Below are 24,812 nucleotides of genomic sequence, written 5' to 3' on the forward strand. Positions count from 1 at the left end.
TACAATATAAACATACTGTAGTGTGTTCAAACTGAGACACATGAAGCACATAAGGCTTCTTCCTTGGCAGCTCATTATTATTATTCCAATACCAAACAACAAGAATGGAAGAAACCTCATCCTACCTTCCCTGCCTGATGCCACTCAGCAGCTGTGACATCTTAGAGGGATGTTTTGACATGCAGCTCTAGGTCCTTAAAACACAGACCGTGATTTCTCAGGCTCTGTGTTCAGCTGGCACAGCTTTACACACCTCAGCTGAAGTCAGCGGAGCTCAACCAAAGCGTCATCCAAGTGTTTAAACACTGTGCAGTTCCACTGGCTAATTCAGCACTCCTGTGTAATTTGTACTGCCTCCAGAACCGAGGGAAGATAGTTAAGAGCTCTTTGAGGTGTGTGATTACAGCCTCTCATTACCCATGAATGCAATTCACCCACAAAAAACTCCTGATCTCCTGCTGAGGGAAAGTAAAAGGCTGCCTTAAAAATACGAGCAAAGAGACAGAGAGAACACAGGCAAGGAGCACTTCATGGACAAAAATCAAACAAATTATTAAAATGAAGAAACTCCTGCCTCTCCTGCTGGGAGTGGGGATAATATTTGTCTGGGGTGCTGATGGCCCTGGTTGAATGACACATTTAAGGCAAGACAAGGCATCCCTCTTCCCTCTGAGGGGTTGCTGAGTCCAGGGCTCTTGGCTTTCACTCAAGTACTGGAAATGTGTTTGGAAAAAAGCTGCTCTCCCCTGCCTGCAGGGCTGGGCCTGTTCCTTGCAGGTTTTCAAGTATCAACAATCAATGGAGAATATTAAACATTGTGAGCATTCAGCTGGAAATTGCTGCACGTGCTGGGAGCTGGGGCCTGGCCAGGAGCCAGCTGGGGAATGTGAAACCACTGGAGCTTGTGGTGATGGAAATGGGCCTGGGAATACGAAAACCTTTCATCTCATCCACACCTTGCACTGAGAGCTGGTGTTTGTCCTCCCAGCAACAAAAAATACTTGAGTGTGAGTGTTGGTGAAAAGCAGAAAAATAGAAAGGATTTGCCAACCCACCTCCCTCTCCTTTTGGGGGAAGAAATTACTGTGTGCCTTAAAATATCTCCTTTGGTCACATCAGACTGGGACCTTGCACTGCCCAGTGCTTCCTGCTGCCCCATGAAGTGGACATGGAGCCCAGGTGGGATGTCCTGGAGAAATCAAAGCAGCAGTGGAAAAAGCTGCAGCTCTTTTTCTGGAGGACATGGCAAAAGCCTGAGCCCATCCAGTGCCACCCCTGCCATGGGAAGGGACATCTGCCATGAGACCAGGATGCTCCGATCTGGCCAAGATATTTTTATTTCTTGTGGTGGAATGGTGTCAAACGTGAGAGAGGAGAAATAAAAAGAGCTTGAGTTAACTGGCATCACTCTAACCCCAAATCCAAGGACTATTTATAATGATCAAAGCTGACATGTTTACTTTCCTGACTCCGAGTTAATCAGATGATTGATGATTAATTTACTTTGTAAATACCTCTGCAAATGAAATCTCTTTAATATCAGTCATTTTCGTAGCCGAGCAGGTACACAGCACTTGGTGTTTTGGAATGCCAATTTGGCCATGGGGTGGACAGGAAAAGACCTCTCGTATTTTGTCCAGAAAATTTACCTAGGAGCTACTGGAGAATATCCATGGAGGCCACAAAGAGGATGAGGGGAGTGGAGGGTTTCTCTTATGAGGAGAGGCTGTGGGAGCTGGGCCTGGGCAGTGTGGAGAAGGGAAGGCTGAGAGGGAATCCCATCAATCCATACAAATATCACATCAATCCACACAAATATCCCCAAGGGGTGTCAGAGGATGGTGCCAGAGTGTTCAGTGGTGCCAGGGACAGGCTGAGGAGAAATAGCCACAAACTGAAACACAACAAGCTCCCCGTCCAGAAGCGCAGGCCGCGCAGCCCAGCGCCACTCACCCGTGCTGTCCTCGTACACCACAGTGACAATCTTCCAGTTGTAGTAGAGCACGAGGTCCAGCACGGCCCTGCTGATGGCGGCGTAGTCGGGGTACAGGTTGATGTAGAAGGCGTCCCTGTTGTCCACGGTGGGGTGCTTCCAGCGGGTCTGGATGTGCGGCACCTCCAGGGCGTTGCAGATGGACTGCACGGCGCTGACCGACGAGCTGTGCGCCGGGCCGAACAGCGCCGCCACGCCCAGGGCCAGCTGGTCACACGCTGAGGGGACAACAGGCTGGGCATCAGCAGGGATTTCTTCATGGAAAGGGCTGCTAAACATTGCCTTTATGGTTTTGAGTGCCCTTCCCTGGAGGTGTCCAAGGAATGCAGCACTCGGTGCTCTGGCCTGGGGACAAGGTGGGCATGGGGCACAGCTGGGGCTCGATGGGCTCAGAGATCTTTTCTACCCTCAGTGATTCTGAAAACAGCTTTACTGATCAGCATTCTATCCCAGACCCTGCTTCCTACAAACAAACCCTTCTCTGCTGGGTACCTTGAAAATCATGGATTCCTGAATTGCCTCTCTCAGAACGATTTTATCCTGAAGGAACCAGGAGCTCTCTGGCTCTGGCTTCACCAAAGGAATGTCACAGGAATGAAGTTCCATGGCAGAGCATCAGGAAATGTGTCCCCGGAGTGCCAGCAGATACCCCTGTGACTGTCACCTTCCTGAGCTGCTCTCGTTTCAGCTGCTGCACAACACAAGCAGCAAAGAGCTCCACGATCCACTGCTCTCCATCATCTGTGCTCACAAACCAGGCAGCACAGCCTAAAGCCCTCAGTACAGCACAGGGAAATAAAGAACCGACACACACTGACATTTTTATACCCCTCCAAATCAGCCAAATCCATCAACAAAGGTTCCCTTCTCCTTGTGCCCATATCTCAGACCAAAGAACCCTGCCTGGAGCTGTCTTTTCACTTTTCTTTCTCTCCCATGTCTTTGCAGGTTGACAGACAGGAGTTGAAGTAATATTAGTTATTTCTGTCCATTGGTAAAATTTACTGCCAATGTTTTGAGCAACGTTCTCGACTGGGACAAAGCCCTGCACTGAGCTGCAATGCTGCTCTCTCTGTAAGGGTGGGAAGTGTAGAAATGACTCTGATTAAGTGATTTGTTAAATACACAAACATCTACAATGAGCTGAGATTCTTTAAATTCATATTTAGCTCTCTGACTGTAATAGAGTATGACAGAAAATCAATTATTTTCTGTTTTCACTCTACAAATGAGTGTTTTACGGACAGCATAAAGTGCACAGGCTTTTCAGGTTTAATTCAGAAGCCTTTCTAAAGGATCACAGGTTTTAATGTGCAAATTGCATAAATAACTGCAATAATTCATGATGAGAAGAAATTACTACTGTCTGTGGGAGTTTCTTGCATGTAGATTGACAACTTCCTACATATTAAATGGAGAAGACAATTTCACAACAGCCACAGAAGAGATTCTCACTCTACAGAGAACCTAAAAAACTGGATCAGCCCAGGTTATACGGATGATAAATCCACCACACTTGAGATTTGATAGCATATAGCTCCAGCATCGTCTGATAACCGAAAAAGAATTCAATAAATGCCATTTAATGCTATTTTAATAATTTCAATGCAATTTTAATGCTCTTTTTGATGTTCTATGCAAGCATTCTCTTTTTTTCCACTCTTAGTGAGAAACTAAAGTACCACAAGGAAAATTTGGTAACATAGATGTTTCAAAGGTGACAACTCACCAGCTTGATTTGTAAAGTGTGGCATTTTTATTTTCCAGCCTCTTAGCAAATCCAGTTCCAGAACTGGGCTGCACTTTATAACACTTTATAAAAGTTCAAGCTTGCCTCCTAGAGGTCAAGGAACACATGGAGATTAAGGGAAGTCGTGACTTTTTACTCCTCTCTGTTTTGGTCTGCAAGTCAATTAGATGGGAGTAAATTGGGCCATAATTTTCCTTCTCAAGGAAAAAAAAAAAAGAACAGGCAAAAAGCTTCCGAACTTGACCACTCCAATTCTTGCAGTTGTTTACACAGAAACTTATTTCTGTCTCAAGGTCACTGAGCATCAATATTTCAGGGAAGGGAGACTACTGGCCTGTGGTCCTTAAAGTGCAACAGAAATAATTTACCACTAATGGCTATCTGTGCTAATTATGGGTTGTGACATCCCACTGTGCTTCCTGTGAGTCTGTGATCATTTTTCTGCAGAATTCCAGGTGGCAAATCTATGTTTTGGAAAGAAAAATGGCTTGGACTTGCCACCTTCCATCTGGGGCTCTTAGCATGCAGACAGGATGCAGGGCTTTATTCAGAAAGCACATGACAGGCCCAAGCCCAGCTTGATTCTTGGTTCAAACACCTTTGAAAGATTAATTTTGTGTTCCTGTTGGTACACACCATACAACCGGAGTAGAAACGGAGATCAGGTTAGGGAAAGGGATAAAGTACAAACCATGTATGTAACTGACACAGTAATTGTGATAATTACCTCTTCTGGAGGCTTCAAAACTATCAAAAAGGTTAATTCTCTGGATGTCATAGGTTAATGTTGTATTAGGCATCAGTGTTCTGTTTCTATTAATGTTGGTGACAGCAAACTTGAAAGCCAATTCTTCAATATTAACAGGTTCATTTTCCACAGTTTCGAAAATCCCTCCTGTTGGAAGAGAGATAAATGAGGATTATTCACCTCTTCATCGCCACACATAAAGAGAGAAAAAGAAATTGTGAGCAGTAATTTCTGAGTGTTCATCAAGGAAAACCTGATCACTGTTCAAAGCACTGCTGGTGGGGAGGAGGTTCTCTTTCCAAAAAGGGAGCAAGAAAACTTTCCAGGAGAGGACTGCAAATAACCAATACTGATTTCAGAAGTGTAATGAGGTTCTCTGGAGTATATTCTGGGATGGGGAAGGTGCCTCAAGGCCACAGCAGACTGGGATGTCTGCTCCCTCGAGCCTTTAGAGACCTCATTATGCCAACTGCACATTCCCACTGTCCATGGCACTGGGATTTGAGGAATGCACAGCAAACACAGCTGATTTTAAAAAAATAGCTCCTCCAAACAGCAATCTCCAGCTTCAGTGCTTGACTTTGAAAGTATAATTTACTCATTTAGCACAAGTCACTAGAGAATACTTTGGATTTCTCACTTACATGTTTCCCCATTTCCCCCTGTGAAATTTGAGGCCCATCTCTTTATAATTTCTGGGCATCTGAATGCATTCTGAGCTGCAATCTCCTGCAGTTTTGATGTCACCCATGCAGGAACAGTGAAGTCATTAGTTGACCATCAGGAAACACCGGAATCAAAACCTGGTTTGAATTTTAATCCAGCAATAAAAACACTGGAGGCTGCCAATTCCAATTGGGCAATGATATCCATGGCTCCTCTGGAATAAACAGCATTATTTTATCTCTTGAATCCACACAAAGCAATGCCTTAACGTGGCTAAAGCCATCTGCCAATTTAAGCAATTTTCTTCTTCACTCCATGGATTTCTCATGTACAATGTGCAGTTACCAGAACCTTAGAGACTCCTTCCCCTTTCCTCATAAAACATTCAAGTGATTAAAAAGGAGTGTGATACACAAAAAATGCAACAAAAAAAAGAAAATCTAAGTGCAGGATTTGGAACCAAAACATTGAGTGGAATGCTAAAAGTCAGCAGGATTTTCCAGAGCTGCAAACTCCAGATCACCTGAAGGGAAAAAATCTAAAGCCTGTCGTTTCAGATCCAATCTTATAATTCCTCATCCCAGTGATGATACCAACTAGTTGAGTGGTTAAATTCAATTCTCTTTCCCTCATTTCACCCAAGCAACACAATTCTTTCCAGTCAGCTGTAATGCCAGCCTGGGCTTGGGCCAGAAAGGTCCCACTGCTGAGTTTTCCTTGAATCCTGGCTGGAATCAGCAGAGCATTGTTCCATCAGGGAAGGTGGATGTCATGGATTCAAGGGATAACCAGAGATAACCTGGAAATAAGGGTGTCCACAATCCCTCCCCACTTCCAACTGGATGAGTATTTTGCCACTGGATCTTGGCAAAAAATCCCCTCCGCCTCAGAAATTATCAATGTGCATCCTATCACTTCCTACTTTTATAAAAATTAATTAAAACTACTTCACCCAACCACCCTTGAGGCAACCTTCATACCTTTATGTACACAAGCACTTCCTCATTCTAAGGCCCGAACTATTTCCAGACCTTTCATCAACTGCCTATTAAATGAAGATTAATTTTAATTGATGTATAACCAGGAGCTATTTATACTTCATTAGCAGAATTCCACAGAATTTTTCCTTTTGGGAAAGAGCAAAACTCACTGGGCAGAAGATGAAGAGTGATGGAAAGAGGGGAAGTTTTGTGTGGATGTGTTTTCTGAGCAAACCGATCAAAACTCGGCACTATCAATACACTTCAAAGTTCCTTTTGCTCACATTAACAGAGCAGAAAAGCACTGAGAGGAACTCTGATTTCAGGCTTTATTTGCTGGTGAGATGCCCTGGATAAAACATGGAAACACAGAATGGTTTGGGGTTGAAGGGACCTTAAATCTCATCCAGTTCCAGGCCCTGCCATGGACAAAGGCCATGAGGGAGTTTATGGAGGAAATAATTCCTTCCTGTGACTGAGCTGGGGAATACTGCATTAAAAAGGCTTGGACTGCACCTATTTGAGCTTCACTCTTCTGTTGAGGCCCATTTGTGTACAAGAAGAGTGGAATTACTCTGTAAATTTGCATCACAAACAAGCTGTGCTGTCGTATTTTCATCCATACATCCCTAATGAAATCCATAAACAGTCTCTTCTCCTTGTTCTGCTGATGAGTGACAGCCAAGCTCAGAATTTATTGTAAGGTCCAGGTTAAAAGAAAAATAGCAGAGTAAGTGACAAGTTTGATGAAGAACCAGTTTGGCAGATGATTCATTTAAATAAAGTAATTACTGTACAACATTTTAAAAACAAATTAACCACAGCATTCTACACGGGAAGGAAGGCAGGAAAAAGAAATCAATGTTAACTCAAGATATAAATGATGTTCCAGGAATGAAGCTGTTATTGCTGAGCATGAAAACAATCACTGGCTTTCAGATTGGGCTGCTGGCAGCACTTAGATGGGGAAAATTGTAAATTTTGGAGTCCTCCTTTTCACCTCCCTCAGTCAGAGAGGGAATCCTCCACAGCAAACCAAAGACTGCTGAGTCCTGCTCAGTGGCAGACCTGACTTTTCCCTTCCAGCACTTACTTTATTTTCTCTTCAGGTAATTCCCTCTGACAGAGTTCCAGTGGAACTGAAAGCTCCTGCTGCTGGAAATGCCCTCCAAGTCTTTTTTTCCCCATCCTTATCCCTTAGCAAAGGACAGATTTTCCTGTGCCATGTGGTGTCCAGCTGGGAGGCAGTACCTGGGCACTCCCCACACTCAGCTCACCAGAAAAGAACCAAAGAATTTATTGCTTATAGTTCAGTAGTATCTTCCTTTTGAAAGTTACCTCTCCGACTGTGTAAGACTATCCAGAAATTGGCTGTTCCCTCTAATTTACACATGACCCATAAACCACTCTGTTATGTGGATGTGCATTAAAGTTTCTCAGGAATAATTGTTAACAACCCCAACCCTATCCCAAATAGCAATTGCAATTTGGATTTATAAATGCAATTCACTCAAACCAAACTCCAAGCCCCTGTGCTTGCCCCTCCTGCACTTTGCCCTCCTTGTTTTCAGCCACTAAATTAAAATATTAAATCATTTCTCTACCCAAAACATCCTCTCTGCAAGCCAGGGCCAGGTTTGTGTAATTATCTGCACTCTAGAAAGGTGCATTCAGTCTTTTGGAAAGCAGAGGGATAAAAATACATGTGTGTATGTATATATAGAAAAAGTTGAGCTTATTAAGATACAAGGATCCGCCTTTTCCAATGGGAATTATTTTGCTTCAGCTAGTGAGTCTGGAGATATTTCCCAAAGGCACTATTGGCATGATTCATGTTACAGAATTTCTAAGTAATGAACCTTTTCTTTTTTATAAACAGCGAAAAAATCTGGCTGACCTGATTTAGGTATCTCTTGCAACACCAGACAGGAACTAAAGCATCATTTTGGAGGTGCAAGCTCTTGATTTGATAGAAAATTTTATAACTGTGTCCTTGCTGCCTTTATTTTTTATATTTCCCTCTGCCTTCACACGTCATGGCTTTTGGGTTGTTCCAAACATTTCTCCCAATTCCAGCGGGTTTTAAGCAAACTCCCTCACGGCTGAGCATTTCTCCCACCACACTGTAACAACTTAAATAGTCCCACTGGAAAAGAAACTTACTTTCTCCTGTATTTTTAAGTCTTTTCAGAGCCCTGCTGCACAGATCTGCTTTTCCTAAGTGTCTGAGCCCAAGGACTGAAAGGCTGGTGGCACTGAGCTGCAGGCATTGCTGGAATTTTTATTTACTGCTTTTATCTGAGTCCATCTCCAAAGTACTCGATTACTTACAAATATAGTGAGGTTTTTTTGCAGATACAAAGCAATTGTACCTTACACTTGAGGACACCTCAAACCAAACGAAGCCATAGAGACTCCAACTAAAACAGCAGCAAGGAAAACTGAATTCAGAAGGGTTTTGCCACCTAATTTCACACAGGCACCTGGTTAAACCAGGAGGATATCTCTGCAAAAGGTACTTTACACTGTCCTTTGCAGTGCTTGCAAGAGATGATGCTGACAGGAAGCAGCAATAAATAAATACAGGATTTTCTGCGCTGTGACAGCAGGTGACCCTTAGGAACAGAAAGATTCACTCCACTGAGCCCTGGAAAGTTCACACCAGAGAGGAACCCTGAGGGGAGAGAATATGGTCCCACTATGGAGCAGTTGGGATTTTGCATTTGCAAAGAAACTGCTTCAGGATGAGCCATTTTTCTCCAGCTGTTAGCCAGGAATAGAAAGACATTTCAAAATCCAAGACAATGCTTTGAAATGAGCGCTATTTAGTCAACTGCATTTTTGTGCATAAATGTCAGGGTTATATCTTTAAAAATTACAGTCTGTCTTTTCCTGAGTGCCCATTAAGCGCTATTATCTCTAAGATGCTTAGGAACATAAGGTCTTTATTAAAGCTGAAGAAATCGGAGCTTATCCTGAAAAAGCATGGATAAAATCAGCTCACAGACTGTCCCAAAGTACATCCTTTCCAGAGAGGAGGTGCTGCAGGGAGGTTAAAGTTGGCAGGGAGGACATCTGAAGCTCTAACTTTAGTCTTTGGCTGTTCTCTCTCTGAATTCCAGCTGCTCCAGCTGCCCTGAGGGCAGAGCTGCCTGTCCAGCCAGGAATGATGGACAAGGGGGATGCCAGGAAGGCACAGAGCTGCAGCAGATCCCCCATTTGGAAGCTGCTGTGCACACTTCACACTTTGAACCATGCAAAAAATCCTGCCCAAATCAGGAGTTCAAGCATTAAGGACCCAAAATGACATCAGCTCCTGCTCTCACACCCTCTGCATGAGACTGTGGGGAATTCTGGCTTTGCTTTCCATCCCAAATGCAACAACTGCTGATGGCAGATTGCTCTGAGTCTGCAGTCGCTCCTCTTACTCTGGAGAAAAGGCCTAAAATCATTCTGCTAAGATGTGGAGAGGCCTTTACCTTCTCCCCTGGCATTAAGGAAGGAAAAACCTGAAGTTTAAAAATAAAAGCTCCACATAGAAATAAATTATTTGACTGATTTTCACTGTAAGAAATAAATCCCTCCCCCTTTAGCTTGTCTTGGCACAGAGGAAGGATATAAACCCAAATGGCACCAGATTTCCCACTGGATCCATTTTTTGGATTCTCCTGAAGCTCCAGACACACATTTGGGGTGGGACACTTCACTGCTTGGGGGACATGAGGAAATCTGCTGGTTTTGCTCAGGAGTTTCCTATTATTCTTCAAACCTTACAGCAGCACATTTTCCCCATGCCGCTGCATTATTCTGCCTCTCTTTAACTGTCAGTAATGCAATTTCATCCTTAAATCCTCAGTATCAGAAAGGCACACAGAGAAAATGAGCTGGCATTTCCCTAACCAGGGCATTATTTACCTTGCAGCCTCTGCAGAGCAGGTGTTTTAAGGCAAACCAAGGCACATTGTCAGTCCTGGGAGGTGTAATGTCTGAGGAGCTCATCTGAGATGATGCTCTTAAAGGGTGGGGGTGCAGATTTTGCAACAGATCCACTCTTGTGAGTAATGTTTCATCAGCACCTGTGCTTTGAGCTGCCACATTTCCTCATCATAATGATGGTTGGCTCTTGAAAAGACACTTACTGGAGGTGTCTGCAATTTAAAGCTTTCTTGGTAATTATCAATCTGGAGCATTTCTATTCCTCCATCTACCGAGGGCCATTTGAGTCTGAAAAATGTCTTATTCAACGTCTACATTTGCAAATATTAAAGCACCAAGTGTAAACAAAAGTCTGCTGCACCTGATCACAACTTTCCATCAAGTGCCAAATTATACAACTCCAAGAGAAATACGGAATGGGAACCCAAACAACTCCAGGAATGCTTTGCTCTTGTAGTGCTTCCCTCAAAAATGAACACAGAATCCCAGAATGGTTTGGGCTGGGAGGCAGCTTAAAATTTCATCAGCTCCACCCCTGCCATGGGCAAATCTGGGGATGCCTGAGCCAGCAATGTTATATCCAGAGAAATCCCATCCATGAAATATTTAACATTTACACCTTGTGTGTACACAGAAGTGTCCTTTAGCAGAAATCACACTCAGATGGAAACATCCACTGCAACAGCTTCACTGGGAACAGCTTCACCAGGAGTTATGAATGCTAATTGGAGATGGGAGTCACAGTTATTGCATTTATTATATTAAAGGTATTCTTAGTTGTAATTATTCTTACTGATAGGGAAGTCAGATATGTTCTTTGAAAAAAAAATCACAGGAAAATTTGATCTTGTATATTTTTACCCAGGGGTTAAAACTGTGTTAAAATGAATAAAAAGTTACAGAAAGAAAAAGACAATTATCTAAAGAAACCTGGACACAACATATCCGGGCTCCACAAGGCAAATATCTGAGTTACTAAACTGTTACTCATATCTTTAAAATATGAGAGCTGATTTTTCTAAGCATAGCTATTACAGGGGGTTTTTAGCCTCATAGCTTCATTGCAAGAAAGAAATATCCATCAAAAGTCCATAAAATAACCTTGCCATGAAGAGGAAACCGTAATTAGTACAGTGTGTAAAGGCTAGCTTCAATTCAATTAAATATTTCCATAATTGATGAAACAAACGATGGCCATAATGGCCAACATTTCAATGTGTTACCATCAATCTCCTGACTGAACAACTTCCATTTCAAAATAAAATGAAAAAGTCAGCTGAAGGAGACACTTGATATTTTTCCCTTGCTCGGGTCAGGTTTCCCATACACTGTGTTTTGGGAACTGTGTTCTGAGCCTGTTCAAAGTGGCACCAAGGCCAATCTTCACCTGAGTATCAACTCACCCCCACATGCACATTCTTTAGCATTTTGGTGTTTGTTCCAGTAAGTCAAGAACTAAGCAGGACGCACAGAGTTGTGTCAGGTTTTTATTTTCCCTAACAAGCAAAACGTTTGTTTGCTTGTTTGTTTTTAAAAACAGGTCCAGTTTGAAAGCCCCAAAGTCAGAAATGCTCCTCACCAGGCTGCCATCAGCTCAAACCAACCCTGAAAGCTGTGCCACAGTCAGGCAGAACTGCCTGGGCTCGGTTTTGGGGACAGGGCAGGAAATTCAGCAGCTTGTTTATGCAGGGACATCACTGTAGATCATCTAATGCTCCTGCCTGACCTGGAACTTTCTGGAACCCTAGAGGCAGCAATAAATCCTGGCCAGAGACCTCAGACAAGAGGGAAGCTCCTTCCACAGTTCTGAGTGTCACAGCAAGCTGGGGGACAGAATGATGTGACAACACTCAGGGACAACACAAGCCCTGCTCTGTGTGTTTTCTGAGACACAGAACACTGAAAAATGGGCAAATTAACCACTGCAATACATTCCCCATGTAAATGAAATGCTGTGTACACGACACTTGTGGTGATTAGAGCTCACTACGTGACATATGTTTAATGATTTAGATTGGCTGCTGTTGAGAGGGATTTCATTTAAGGCACTTACAGCATTGGGCTCAAATTATTTGCAAGAGTTGACTGAAGCTTATGTTTTACCCTGCAGCTTGTGCTCAGCTGAGGATCATCCTGCCTCCATTCCATTTCTCTCCCGCAGGATCTCCTCTGTGGCTCCTGCCACACTTTTGTGTTGCACAAACTGTTCAGCCACTTCCCAGAGCAATCCCAACCTGCTGTACAATCAGATGCCGCAACAAAGTCGCCCCACCCTGGTATTTGATTTTTTTATTTGCTTAATTGTTGTATCTGCCATTTTTAACGCCGCCTTGGCGACAGGTTTTGGATATCTGAACCTTTTCCATGAAGAAATTCCTGCTGAGCCTCCCCAGGTGTAGCCCTCTCCCCCTTGTATTTGGATCTGGATGGCTGCTGGGGCTCCTCAGACTCCTTTGAGAGGAGAACAAACACTAAGCTTCTTTAAATGAAAGAGCCAGAACATGCAAGTGTGAAATTTTGCACTTTTCTGTATGCGGATATCTTGTAAAGCTTCATTCTGATTCTTTGCTCCCTAATGATTATTACATCTCCCTTGCACAAAATACTATTTCCTGAGACAAACCTTTGCCTCCACATGCACTGTAATAAATGCAATCTTTGAAATACGAAATTATTTCAGAGAAGGGAACTGAGGCCACCCTTTGGGTGGGAGTGCCAATCTGCTGAGGGGCAGGAAGGCTCTGCAGAGGGATTTGGTTGGATATTGGGAAAATTCCTTCCCCAAAAGGGATGTCCAGCCCTGGCACAGCTGCCCAGGGCAGTGCTGAGTCCCCATCCCTGGAGGGATTAAAAGCCATGGGGATGTGGCACTTGGGGACATGGGATAGTGGTGGCCTTGGCAGTGCTGGGGGAATGGCTGGATTGATGATCTTGGAGGTCCTTTCCAACCTAAATGATTCCATGAAATTTGTCTGTGGTGAACTCTGACAGATGGTTTTTCTCAAATATGGCTAAATCTTTGTCATACACATTATTTTGTGAGCAGAGCAAGGCTGAAGGTTTCAATTCTAGAAAAGGCAGTAAAAATACATTATTAGGCATTTGGAATTCATTTTTGTTCAACAGAGCTTCAGCAGAGAGCTGGGTTAGCTTATTAACATAAGAAATTGCTGCTGGTCCTTAATACATTTCGATCAATGTGTGAGAACTGGCAAGAAATGCAGAGCAGAGAAAATTAAAAAGATCATCAGAAAGTTTCTGACTGACAAACTCCTGTTGCCTCAACCAACTGTTTATTTTCGCAGGTGTTTTCTGGTGAGCTCCTGGAGGGTGACTGGAATCTTTCCAAAGGGGTGGAAATCTTTAAAATCTCCTTCTGCAGAACGAGGCCCCTTTTAAACAGCAAAGGAGCCCAGATGGCACAGATTCCACAAGTCTGGGGGGAAAACCAGCAGGAAAGCAAAGTAGCTGAGCTGCTAAAAGAATGTGCAGTTTCTCATCACTGAGGGAGTTGCCACAAGACTCACAGGCAGCAAACTCTGTTGTGCAAGATTTTAAGAAAATGTGTTGGGGAATGCTGTTGAGAATTCCCAGCTCCCTGGAAAATTGATGGAAAGGATAAACTACAAGATGGAATTTGTAAAATTTCCAGTGAAAATGACCTGAGTTATACATATCTGATGACCAATTTAAAAATTAAAACTTCAAGTTTCACGTTTAAAATTTAAAACTTCAATTAAAAATGAAAAATGAACTCTTGCTGTTCAGTTTCCCTCTGGAGCAAGGATGAGGCTTGGGAAAGGGTGACATGAACTTTACCTAAACTTCTCCATGACATTCATCAAATTAAACATTAAACATTAAAAGTCAGGGGGATTGTACAAAAGCAATGCAAACCCAAGTTAATTCATTTTCCCCTCTTTTTTTTCCCCACTGAAAACGAGAGATGTGAGAACTATCTGAAAACCAGTGGAATTTCCAAAAACAAACAAACAAAAAGGTGTTTTCCATGTTTCAAGGCTTTGGAATATTGCTGATGTAGCCTTCCAGCAAAAAAGGAAAAGGACATGGAAAAACCAATGGTTTGTCCTTTTATTTAAAACACAGCATGGCCTGGGCTTGCTTTGATGCTCTAAAAGTGAGACTGGCTTTTCCCTGAACTGAAATTATATCATGGCACCAGGAAAAAAAAGCAAAGCTCAGCTAGAGGCTGAATGGCTCCATCCAAACTGCCAAACACATTTTTGGTGTTTCCATTCTCACTTTTAGGGAGCGTTTTCTGCTGGGTTTCTCAACACCTCTTAGACATCACTGGTTGAACAAAATCCCATTTGGATAATGAACTGAGTGATGGAGCTGTCAGCTCTCTGCTGCTCAGCTGACCAGCTCTCCCACCAAGGACTCTATGGCAATTGGCAGATGTCGAGTTTGATGTTTAATTCCCTTATTTCATCAAAAGACTTTATTTGAAAAGAGTATTTGAATCATGCATGCACTGGAGATGTTCCTTATATCTAAATCATCTGTGAGCAGCAGTGGGGTTTTCAAGATAAAATTGGTTAAAGATTTATTATTTTTTAAAGAAGTGAAGTTTTTCTTCACGTGGGAACTTTTGTTATGAAAGTGCTTCCTTTGCATTATTCAGACTTGGAGGTGATTAATTAGAAATTTCCTCAGCCAGCAGAGCACACCTTCTGCAAAATGTCCCTTGTGTGGCAGGGACACCTGACCTTGCTCATTTTTTCCTTTTTTCCCGTCTTCCTTTCCATTTTCCTATCCACAGAATCACAGAATGGTTTGAGTATGCAGATCTCTGCCTACCTGATCATCCCACCAGAAGATGGGTATGTGCTGTAAAATGTTCCCAGAGCAATCTGTCTCTGGCAAATTGCTTCCATAAAATCAGAGCCTGAGCTGAAGTCCTCTCATAAAAAAAAACAACCCCACCCAAAAACCAAAGTGAAACAGTAATCATACAATTACTCTACATCTTTTTTGCAACACAGCTTTAAAAATCTTAAAAATCTTTCTCTAAATATGTGTTTTATTGATAGTATAATTTCCCTGGGGTCTGCTGCACTGGCAAACTTATGGTGCATCACCTAAAAACTTCACTGCGGTGCCTTTGGTACACATAAAAAAGACAGATCTTCCTTAATGTTGTTCTAAAAACTATTTTCATGTTCCAGCATTTGGATTTATGAAGCATGGGGTATATGTATTATATAATTTTATTTTAAAGTAGTAGACTTACCAAAAGTAAAGAGGGCCACCACTAAGTAAAAAATAAAAGAAGCACAACAACAAAAATAAAAGGTATTATGTTAAAGGAGGCAAAGCATCAGGGGTTTTATAAGGCTTAATTTCCACTCTTTTGCATAGGCTTGGGACTGCTTACATCAAACTATTGTGAGTTATTTAGATTAAACCCCCAGTCTGACAGAGGTTTTAATGCACCTCCTTCCCAGCAATGCTGTTTAATATGCATTTTTCACCATAAACTCCATTTGGTACTACTGGAGAATGCCAGACAGGAGAAACTTCAATCAATATAAAACGTGTTAAAAAAAAAAGTAGGAATTCCATCCAAAAAGGAGAGGGAATTGATGTTTTATTCAGAGTAGAAAAAGAAGAAAAAGATCATTTGAAAGCACAGGCTAAACTTTGTGCAAACCGAAGGTTCCAGAAAGCTCACAAGACTGACAACACCAGTCTGTGATCCATGGAAATGTCAGAGGGAATACCCAGGGAAGGTTGCAGCTCCTCCTGCAGTGGTGCTGCTCCTGTGGGGAAGGAGAAGCTGTGCCAGGCTGGTCCAGAAGCACTGCTGCTATCTCCTGAAGGAGCTCTGAGCTCCCCAGGAGGTGACTGACACAGAATTTCTTTGGGCTTTTGATGGCTCTCAGCTCTTTCTGTCACTAATGAAGGCGAAAGCTGACAGCTTGTTAAAAAGAAGTTAATTCTCTTCTTTGAGTTATTCTGAATCCAGGCTGCACAGAGAACGAGAAGGGGGGAAAAAAAATGAAGAGTTCTGCTGGGCACATAGGAATCCTTGCTTTCAAATGCAGCTTTTCACAGATTCACCAATCTTGTTTTGCACTTTCACCCCAAAGTCTCCCAAAGGCAGGCAGAGTTCTGAGTGCCCAGGGAACCAGCACAGGTAACACACCCTGGAACCTGACAGCAAAAAATGGGCAAAAAACACTGCAGGGGAGCAAACCTAAACACAAACCAGTGATGTTTACACCACAGCCAAACCTGCCGTGGTCCCTGTTTCAAAAAAACTAATTTGGTTTCTTGCTGTGCACCAGTTTGTTTCTCATCCCTACTTTTATTTATTCCCCACTACTGTTGTGTCACCCAATGCCAATATTTACTTTCCTTACCAGTATTTTCCTTCCTAAATCACTTCATTCCCTTTCCAGCCCATCCCAACCAATATTGCTTTGAGTCTTCCATTTCATTCTTTGTTCTTGCATGAAACTGAGACTCCTTTCCTCAAAAGCCCCAGAGTGGTAACAACTTCCACAATCTTTCCTCTCAAACCCTTATTCAGCTGTTCTGTTCCTCGCCCTGGTTTTCAGCTCACATCATCCCTGTTATCATCTCTTCCCTCTCACTTTTCATTTCACTTTCACCTCCTCCCCTTCACTTCTTCCCTGAAATTTCCATTACTCAGCCACACAATCATTCCTGCATTTCCCAACTTCATCCCTGCTGCAGCCCTGCCTCTCTCCCCTCCTTTTCCACGAGAATCCAATAGTCTGTGCTGTGTCCAGCTGCTGGCACTGAGGGATTCCAAGGACAACAGAGCTTTTTTTGCTATCACCAATACCTTTCTGGGTTTTTCCCCAATATTTGTACCAATAACAGCCTTAAAATCACTGCAGCACCACTATTTCCACGCTGCACTTGCACACGTTAGTGGTTTTATGTCTCATCGCTTGTGTGAGATCCTGTGAAAATATATCCAAAACTGGAATCAGGTTGGCATTGTTATTTGCTGTTATCCTCCAAATCAACTGCTGATAGATATTCCAGCCCAAAAATAGATAATTACTTTTAAGGACAGTAAAGGCAGTCCGTGACAACAAAGTCTGGAACTGTGAATGAAATGAACTGTCAGGTTCCAGCCTTGCCAGCTTCTAATTTAGCCATAACTTAGTCAATATCAGATGTAATTCCACTGCTTAAAAAGTTATTAAAATTTTAATAAAACCAAGGAGACACGAGGACAAAAGCATATTAAGATGGCATAAAAGTTGTGCCTACATATCATTAATTTAAAGGCAGATTAGCTGTTAAATAGAATGACTTAATTGAGTATTTCCAAATTTTCAGATTCCCTTGGAATGCATTTCCAATTCTGAATGCAGCAGGTTTCAGATGCTTGGTGCCAGTGGTGTTTTAGCCTTCCACGAAATACCCTGGAACATATTCAGTTCATTTTGAGAGGAGAATGTGATAGAGAATGGCCTTTTTTGTGAACAATCAGAGCAAGATTTTCCCTTCAGCCCCTCTGCACATATTGCTATTTTAGGAGTTAATTTGCCAGTGCAGCACTCAGTGCTCCTGGGTTCTTTGAGAGAGTGCAGAGCACTTGCCCACTGTCCCCAGAATCCACATCTGAAGGACCTGCTCACCTACTCTGATATTATTTAGGGTAACTGTGGTTTGATTTTTTTTTTTTTTTTTGGTGGCTAAACTCTACACCACTTGTTCGTGTTTTCATAAAGGTCTTCAGGTTTATTTTTCTCGTGCAGCTCAAAAATAACACAGAGGTTTTCCAAGCAAAAGAAGAGCCCTAAAGATGTAAGAACATTCACTCTGGGTGTGGGGAAACCCCTGAGATTCACCCAGAGCTGCATTCCCAGATGAAGCACCTGGAACTGCAGCACTTTGCTCAGTCTCAGGCTCGATGTGGAAATCATTCCCCAGTAATCTCCTGTGCACCACCTGGCCAAGATCCTGCCAGGAGCAGCACTGGGAGCAGGAGGAAGTTCCCTCTTCCCCCCAAGTGTTGCTCAGCAGCTCTAGGAATAACAACCTCATCATTTATCCCCTGTCCAGAGAGATCCCCTGGCCCTGCTGGGTGTGGAAGTGCAAATCAGCCACCAGAAATGGTTAATCCACTCCAATTGCCAACCTGGCTTTTCCCTATTGCAATTACTATGCTCCTTGGCCAGATATCCCAAAAGGAACCTGTGCCTTCCTAAAAGCTGCTCCCAGCCAGCCTCACCCCAACTCTGAGCTGCAAGAGTTCAGAGCATCCCAGAGCTGCTGCTCTGCTGTGCCTGGTGCTGCTGGCACAAAGCCCATCCTGAGCAAAGGCTGGCAAAACTCAGGGCTGGAAAATTCCTCCCCAGCAGCATCCTCTAAGATGCAGCAGCTAAGTCAGCTTGGGCTCCCTGCAGGAGCTCCCTGCTGATGGCACAGGGCATGTTGTCCCCAAAACTTTCCTTCCAGGCCTCTGAGGAGATCACTGCCACACCTGTGCAGGACAGGGATGCTCCAGGGCAGGGAAGCATTCCCAGGAACACGTGCAGGCAGTGTCCTACTTCAGGAATTCTGCTGAGATCTCACTCACTCATCCCTGGGATGCTGCAGGTGCATTTATTCACAGCAGAGCCCCTGCTCCAGTGCTGGGATCCTCTCTGACATATTAAGCCATTTTTAATTTGCTCCCATCATCCCCAGCCTCTCCAGCAGACATTCGATAACTCTGGGGTCCTAAATAAGCCACAGCGACTTAGGGAGAAAGCCAGTGAGTTATTAATCTTATGCAAATGCCTGTTTAATTTTCGGGATCTTGGCACCATTGTAAGTGCTGAAAGTCACGGACTATAAAGAAAAAAGGTAATTTCCTGTTTGTTTAATTGATCTTCTGTAGCTTCTCTCCTGGCTGGTAAAGCTAGGTAATGGAATTTGCAATGTAAAGTCATTATTAGAAGTGCCAGTATGACATTTGATTAATCCAGGCTATTTAGGCTTAATAATACACACTTGACTTATGTTCTGGAAGCAAAATTGCCTGCTACTTCCCCTCCTGCTTTTTAAATATACTTATAAATACCCTTAGCACGATGATATATGATGCCATTTCTTCAGGCATTGTCATTAGGAAGTGATAATTCCCCCAAAGTGTGCTTCATCAGCAGTGGGATGTTTGCTCTCACAGGCAACTTTTGGTCTATGCCAGGTCCAAGAATTCCTTCAGAGGACCTTCCCAGGTCAGTTCTGGCCACGTCCTGAGTGTCAGATTTCCAGGGAAAACCCAGGAAGGAGCTGGTGATGACTCAGGAGCTGACACTGCTCTCACTCAGCAAGGAACCAATTTCCTGGCGTGCCAGAGCTTGGAAACAGCAGGAAAGAGCAGCACTTGTGAGTGTCCAGGGAAAAGAAAGGCCATTTGTCACTTCTCATCACTGGCAGTGTCACAGCCAAAGCTACGGCCAGCTCCAGGTCACGGGGAGGTTTTGCCTCTCCCCATATCCCCTGGGCCACTTCTATCCCATACAGCAGCTTTTATCTGCCCCTGGCCCACTGCTAAAAATTCCTGTACATCATTCCTGGCACTGTTTTAACTCAGCAATTGACCAAGGCATTTTTTTCTTACAAAGTGCTCAAGTAAGGTGCAAGAACTGCAAGAGATTCACAAGGGCTGTGGAAGATCCAGGTTACTTCATGGAAATATTTGTGGCAATTATGCCACAGAAATATTTCTGTTTCGGGTTTAACTTCATTTCACAATAATTGCTCTAACTTCTGTTTCCATCCCAGTAATATTTGGTGCAATCACATCCATTTAATTTGATCATTTATGTTCCACTGCCGTGGCCAAATCTGACACTGCACTGCTGCATGTTACCATTGGTTACACCTTACTAAACCAAACAAAAACAATTATGGTAAACGCTCCTCAACTGGTGCACATTGAGCTGCAAAGTGTCAGGAAAATGCTTTTAAACTGTTTTATTTTCAGGAGGGAAAAATCCCTCTGTTTTGTTTGTACTTGTTCTGCGCTTCATAGTCTGGCTTTGGTCTGTTGAGTCAGAATTGTGAGGGATAAGGAATATTAGTAAGGCTTAAAAAAACATTAAGTGTTACTCCATGAGAGGCTTCAAAAGGAGATTATTTCTATAGGTTGTATTTAAATGTTTCTGGGATTTAAGGTCCCTTCCCACCCAAACCATTCCAGGATTTTCTCAAGGTTGGGATTGTCTGCAGAGAACACCCAAACAAAACAAATACTGGCAGCACAGATGTGGAAACAAACACCTTTTAAACAAACAAACCAACAAAAACTTTTGCACCAAGTCAAGGCTTGTTGGGCACCCTGGATGGGACAGAGGCCAGCAGGGGTTGTTTATCTGCCTTTGACCAGGAGGTGCACAAGAACCAAGTGCAGCTGTTTGGGATGCTGTGGGGTGGGATGGGGGTACTAACACCCCTGGCTTTTCCAAAACCTCCTTTCCCAATGAATCAGCACCATCCTCCCTCCCAACCCTGCTGGCAAGGCTGGCTGTGCTCTGTACCTGTCCCAGGATGAACCCCAGTTGTGCTCTGTGCTCTCAGCAGCCAGATGGGGCTGGGCAGGAGCAGCCTGATTCACCTTGCACTGCCACTGAGCTCCCACAGCTGCTCCCAAAACAGAGTGTTCCCTTTGGAATGAAGAGCAGCCTCTAAATAAAGGGGAAAAAATGCAGCAGACTGGTGTTTGTGTGGGAATTTGTTTTCTTATTGGGCTGGGCTGCCATGAGCAAAGAAAATGAAATCTTTGGATGCTCCATCCCCCAGGAAGTGTAAACTCATGGTGAGAGCTCAGCAGGACCACAGCACACAGTCCCCATCACCTCCACGTCCCAAAAAGGGTGCACAGACAGCTGCCAAGGTGCCCAGGAGGAGGAAAAATCCATCTTCTGAGCGGTGAATGGATGAGTAAGGCTTGATCAGGGAGCAGAATGAAGGCTGCTGCCTTTCAACTGCAGGAGGGTTCTCCTGCTGAAACCAATTGTTGGTGGCATGGAGGGGTGAGATATGGAAGGAGGGAGAGGCTGAAGGACACAATCAAGATGTGGCCATGAGGGAATCAATCCAGCAGCACATGGAGATGTGGCCATGAGGGAATCAATCCAGCAGCACATGGAGATGTGGCCATGAGGGAATCAATGCAACACAGACTCTGGAGTAGCCTCCCGTCCCGGCAGGCTCGCAGGTTAAAAGCTGAGTTCTTAGAGGGGAGAGGGGGAAAAAGTGCTCTCTCCCACTCCCCCTCGTCCTCTTCCAAAGGAAATCCAGGTTGAGGTGGGATGAGGGGAGCAGGGAGTGCTCAGGATTCCCAGCCACGCTCAGGGAAGGGGAGCTGTGCCACCTTGGGCTCATCACTCAGCGCTGAGCGACAGGCAATGATTTCCAGGCGCTTGCCTGCCCTTTGGTGGCTGTTTAAAAACTGTTGGCATTGCTTCGGGGACATTTTATTTTGCAGAGCAGAGGTGTGTTTGACAAGCCTTCAGTCGGAATCACTGCTGAGCCGCATGAAATATCTGCTGGCAGCCCCGTCTGGAGAGAGCTCTGCTCGGGTGCCTCCGCCTGCCTCTCCCCTTTGTTCATCATTATTACATCCTGTCCTGCCTGATGCATTCCCTGGCCTGGAAATGCAACTTTCATTCTGCACTTAACGGCGCTGAGGAGCTCAATAAATTGCCTTCCAGTCATGCTGCGTTTTCTCCCCGCAGTGCCTCCTGTTTGCACACGGAAATTGTTATTATTCATTCTGCTTGGCGCTGGAAACCCACCAAGGTGAACCTCAACCTGTCTCAGGCACTGTGAGCTGCACAGAGACAGAAGAATAAAGCAATTTCCTCCTTCCACACCCTAAAAATTCCGCATTACAAAGTGTTGTGCTTACAACATTCCATTAAATTCATTTTACCAGCTTAATAGTGCTTGTTATGGAAATGCTGCGCTCAGTCTTGGAGCACATTTTGGTTCCCTGAAATGGCTCTTGGTATCCTTGAGCCTCACTGCTCCAATGGAAACTGGGATGCTCGACTTCTTAAAGATTTTTCTTGGGAAGTGAAGTATTTAATCTTATCCTAATAAAGTAAATATTGGTTAATCGAAGCTTAAGCTAGCAAAAAGATTAGAGACATTTAATTAAACGAAATTATAGCTCATACTGTAATATAGTAAATTAGATTAGACAGGCTTTACACTTCAAAATTACATTAATGACTGCATGCATTTTCTTAATATTATAATCTTTAATCTTAGATCCCTGAAGATACTAGTAATTCTCTAACCCATCACCGACTTTAACATCATTATTTAAAATTAGCTGTAAGTTACAGGACGTAATCATGCATCAGGAAAAGGCAAAATTATGCACCAGAAAGAGACAAGAGCGTTCAGAATGTGAGACTGAACTGAAACTTTGGAGTCAATATCATAAATATTGGGTGACAGGGACCATGAGGGTATTTCCTCATCCTTTACCCAAATCCATTCTGTGAAGCCACGATGTCCCTTCCTCTCTGTGTGTGAAGAATGGGGGAAAAAGAGGAAAAATCTCTTTTTCTAAAAGCAAAACGAAAGTATGAGAAGGTTGGAAAGTGAAGAGCAGAACGAAGACATTCACCTTTCAGCCCTGCTGATTTGGACATTTCCATCCCTCACATAAATCAGAATTTCTTCTGCCACATGGAAGTCCTGAAGGACAGGCAATAAGTACTGAGAACTGGCAATGTTCGTACTCAGAAAGTTTTTCCTCTTTCAGGGACATTTTCTTAATTATACTAATTTGTCAAATGTATCTTCAGTTTTACAGGAAGTTTCCTTCCCATGCATTTGTTAAAAGAGAGATAATTGCATCTGGAAAGCAGCAAAATGAAAAGAACTTTAATTATGCATTATAATAACAAATGTGTTCTAGTTCAGGTGAGCCAGACCAATTATATGTGATTAGCGAATGGAAACAATTGATGTTTTTGCATTTTCATTTGGGTCTGCTGACCTTTCCTGGTGAATGAGCTACAATCTGTCTTCCCTTGGTGCTCAACACAGAGCAAATATTTTAATTTATAGAGCCATTTGGAGAAATCATTGCAGTCTGATCAGAGACAAGTTTTACTGAACTTGATCTGTACTCCACTCTCGCAGAGGAGAAAAATTATTCTTTGTAGCTCTTTTTTTGGAAAAAAGGACACACAAGGAGATGAGGCTTTGAATTTCCTCTGGTAATGTTGACATAATGTAAGAAAAGTAATTAAAACTCTTATTAAAAATTAAGCTGCCTTTAATATATCCTTCATTTTCCTCTGTGACATGTGATTCCTGGTGTTTACTTTTGCTCAGCACTTCTGAGTCTCTCTTAATCTGGTGCCTGAGCCATTTGGGACATTTCAAAATGCCTTCTTTAGTGCAGACACAGAAAAGATGCCCCATGCAAATGTCAATCACCAGCAGCTCCAGTAATTCACCTTATTTGACCAAACCTCAGCTCAGTGCAAGTGTTGCTAAGAAAATCAGTTTCCAATTGCAGAGATGTCCACACAAAAATCGTGTGGGAGGGATGAGGCAAGAAAACTTCACCCATTTTTTCCTGTGGGTACCAAGAAACTCCTCCACAGGGTTCTGGGGCACCAAACAAGCTGGAAGAGGAGGGGATGAATGGGAGAAAAATCCCGTGGGTTTCCCTGTTTTTTTTTCTCCTACAGTCCTCAAGGATGTGAGCACAGAAAAGCACCTTTTCATTGCAGCCTAATAACACCAAGCATTACCTTCCCAATTGCCGCTGATAAAATGATTTCCCCCATAATCAGCACTTTATCCTGTGCAGCTGGGGAGATAATGATTAATATTTCCGTGCTGGGAACCTGGGGGCTGACAGAGATTAGAGGGGAGCCATCCCCGTGCATGTTCCGCAATCAGCAGCGGCTAGAATTCATCAAAGCTAAATTGTCTTCCCAATTCTGCAGCACAAAGTGAGGATTCCTGTTAGCTCTGCACGCAGGGAAGCAGCCAAGGAGGACACTGAGCATATGGCAGATGAATAGGAAGGGAAGGGAAGCAGATTTGCATAAGTTACGCTTTTGGATGTCAGGGGGGATTTTTTCACAGAAAGGGATGTTAAACCTCACCTGGCTCCTTTTGGAAGACATATATATTTGCCACAGTGACAGAAAATGTATATTCCCACCTTTACCTAGGAATTTCTTCAACCAACACTTCCCTATCCATGCTCCAGTGGCTGGAGTTGTAAACCTCCCAGGAACTGCACAGTGAAAAACACTAATGGCATGTGGTCAGCAGCAGCAGCTCAATTCCAAATTATTCTACCTGATACATCATACAAGAAGTTAGCTATTATCTAGCTGTGCACCAACAGTGATTATTTATTCATTTGGAAATTCATCTCTCACCAGGCTGAGAAGGAGAAGCTTTTCCCTGAGCCTGACCTGCACAAAAATCACAACTTATGCTTTCCACAGAAAGCCTGTGCTGAACATCCCTTTGATCTGGTTAAGATTTATCACCTGAGAATTGTGAGTCTTGCCTGCTTGTGAAGAGCAAACTAAAAATCAGATGAGGAATAGTGCAGCAAAAGTTTAGTGTGTGTTAGTGTTTCACTCGTAAATTGAGATATTTTTCTGTTTTACTCTCTCGGCTATTTCAGACTCCGCTGTGCTGCAGTCTGACATGGTGGATAATTCATCAGCCAGTACGTCTTTTATTATTATT

General features: G+C 43.3%; 1 protein-coding gene across 3 annotated transcripts in view; it reads right to left on the reverse strand.

Annotated features, from left to right (window-relative positions):
• GRIK1 (glutamate ionotropic receptor kainate type subunit 1) overlaps positions 1-24,812 on the reverse strand; it is a 90,310-nt gene that overhangs the window by 44,043 nt on the left and 21,455 nt on the right. For all 3 annotated transcript variants that reach the window (XM_085077604.1, XM_085077617.1, XM_085077611.1), the window contains exons 2-3: positions 4,471-4,638; positions 1,954-2,211 (exon numbers count right to left, since the gene is read on the reverse strand). In XM_085077604.1, the coding sequence (XP_084933730.1) occupies positions 1,954-2,211; positions 4,471-4,638 (426 nt within the window). The remainder of the gene's footprint in view (positions 1-1,953; positions 2,212-4,470; positions 4,639-24,812) is intronic.

The sequence above is a fragment of the Lichenostomus cassidix genome, chromosome 1, assembly GCF_008360975.1.
Source record: "Lichenostomus cassidix isolate B80296 chromosome 1, HeHo_3.0, whole genome shotgun sequence".
In the NCBI taxonomy this organism is placed as follows: domain Eukaryota; kingdom Metazoa; phylum Chordata; class Aves; order Passeriformes; family Meliphagidae; genus Lichenostomus; species Lichenostomus cassidix.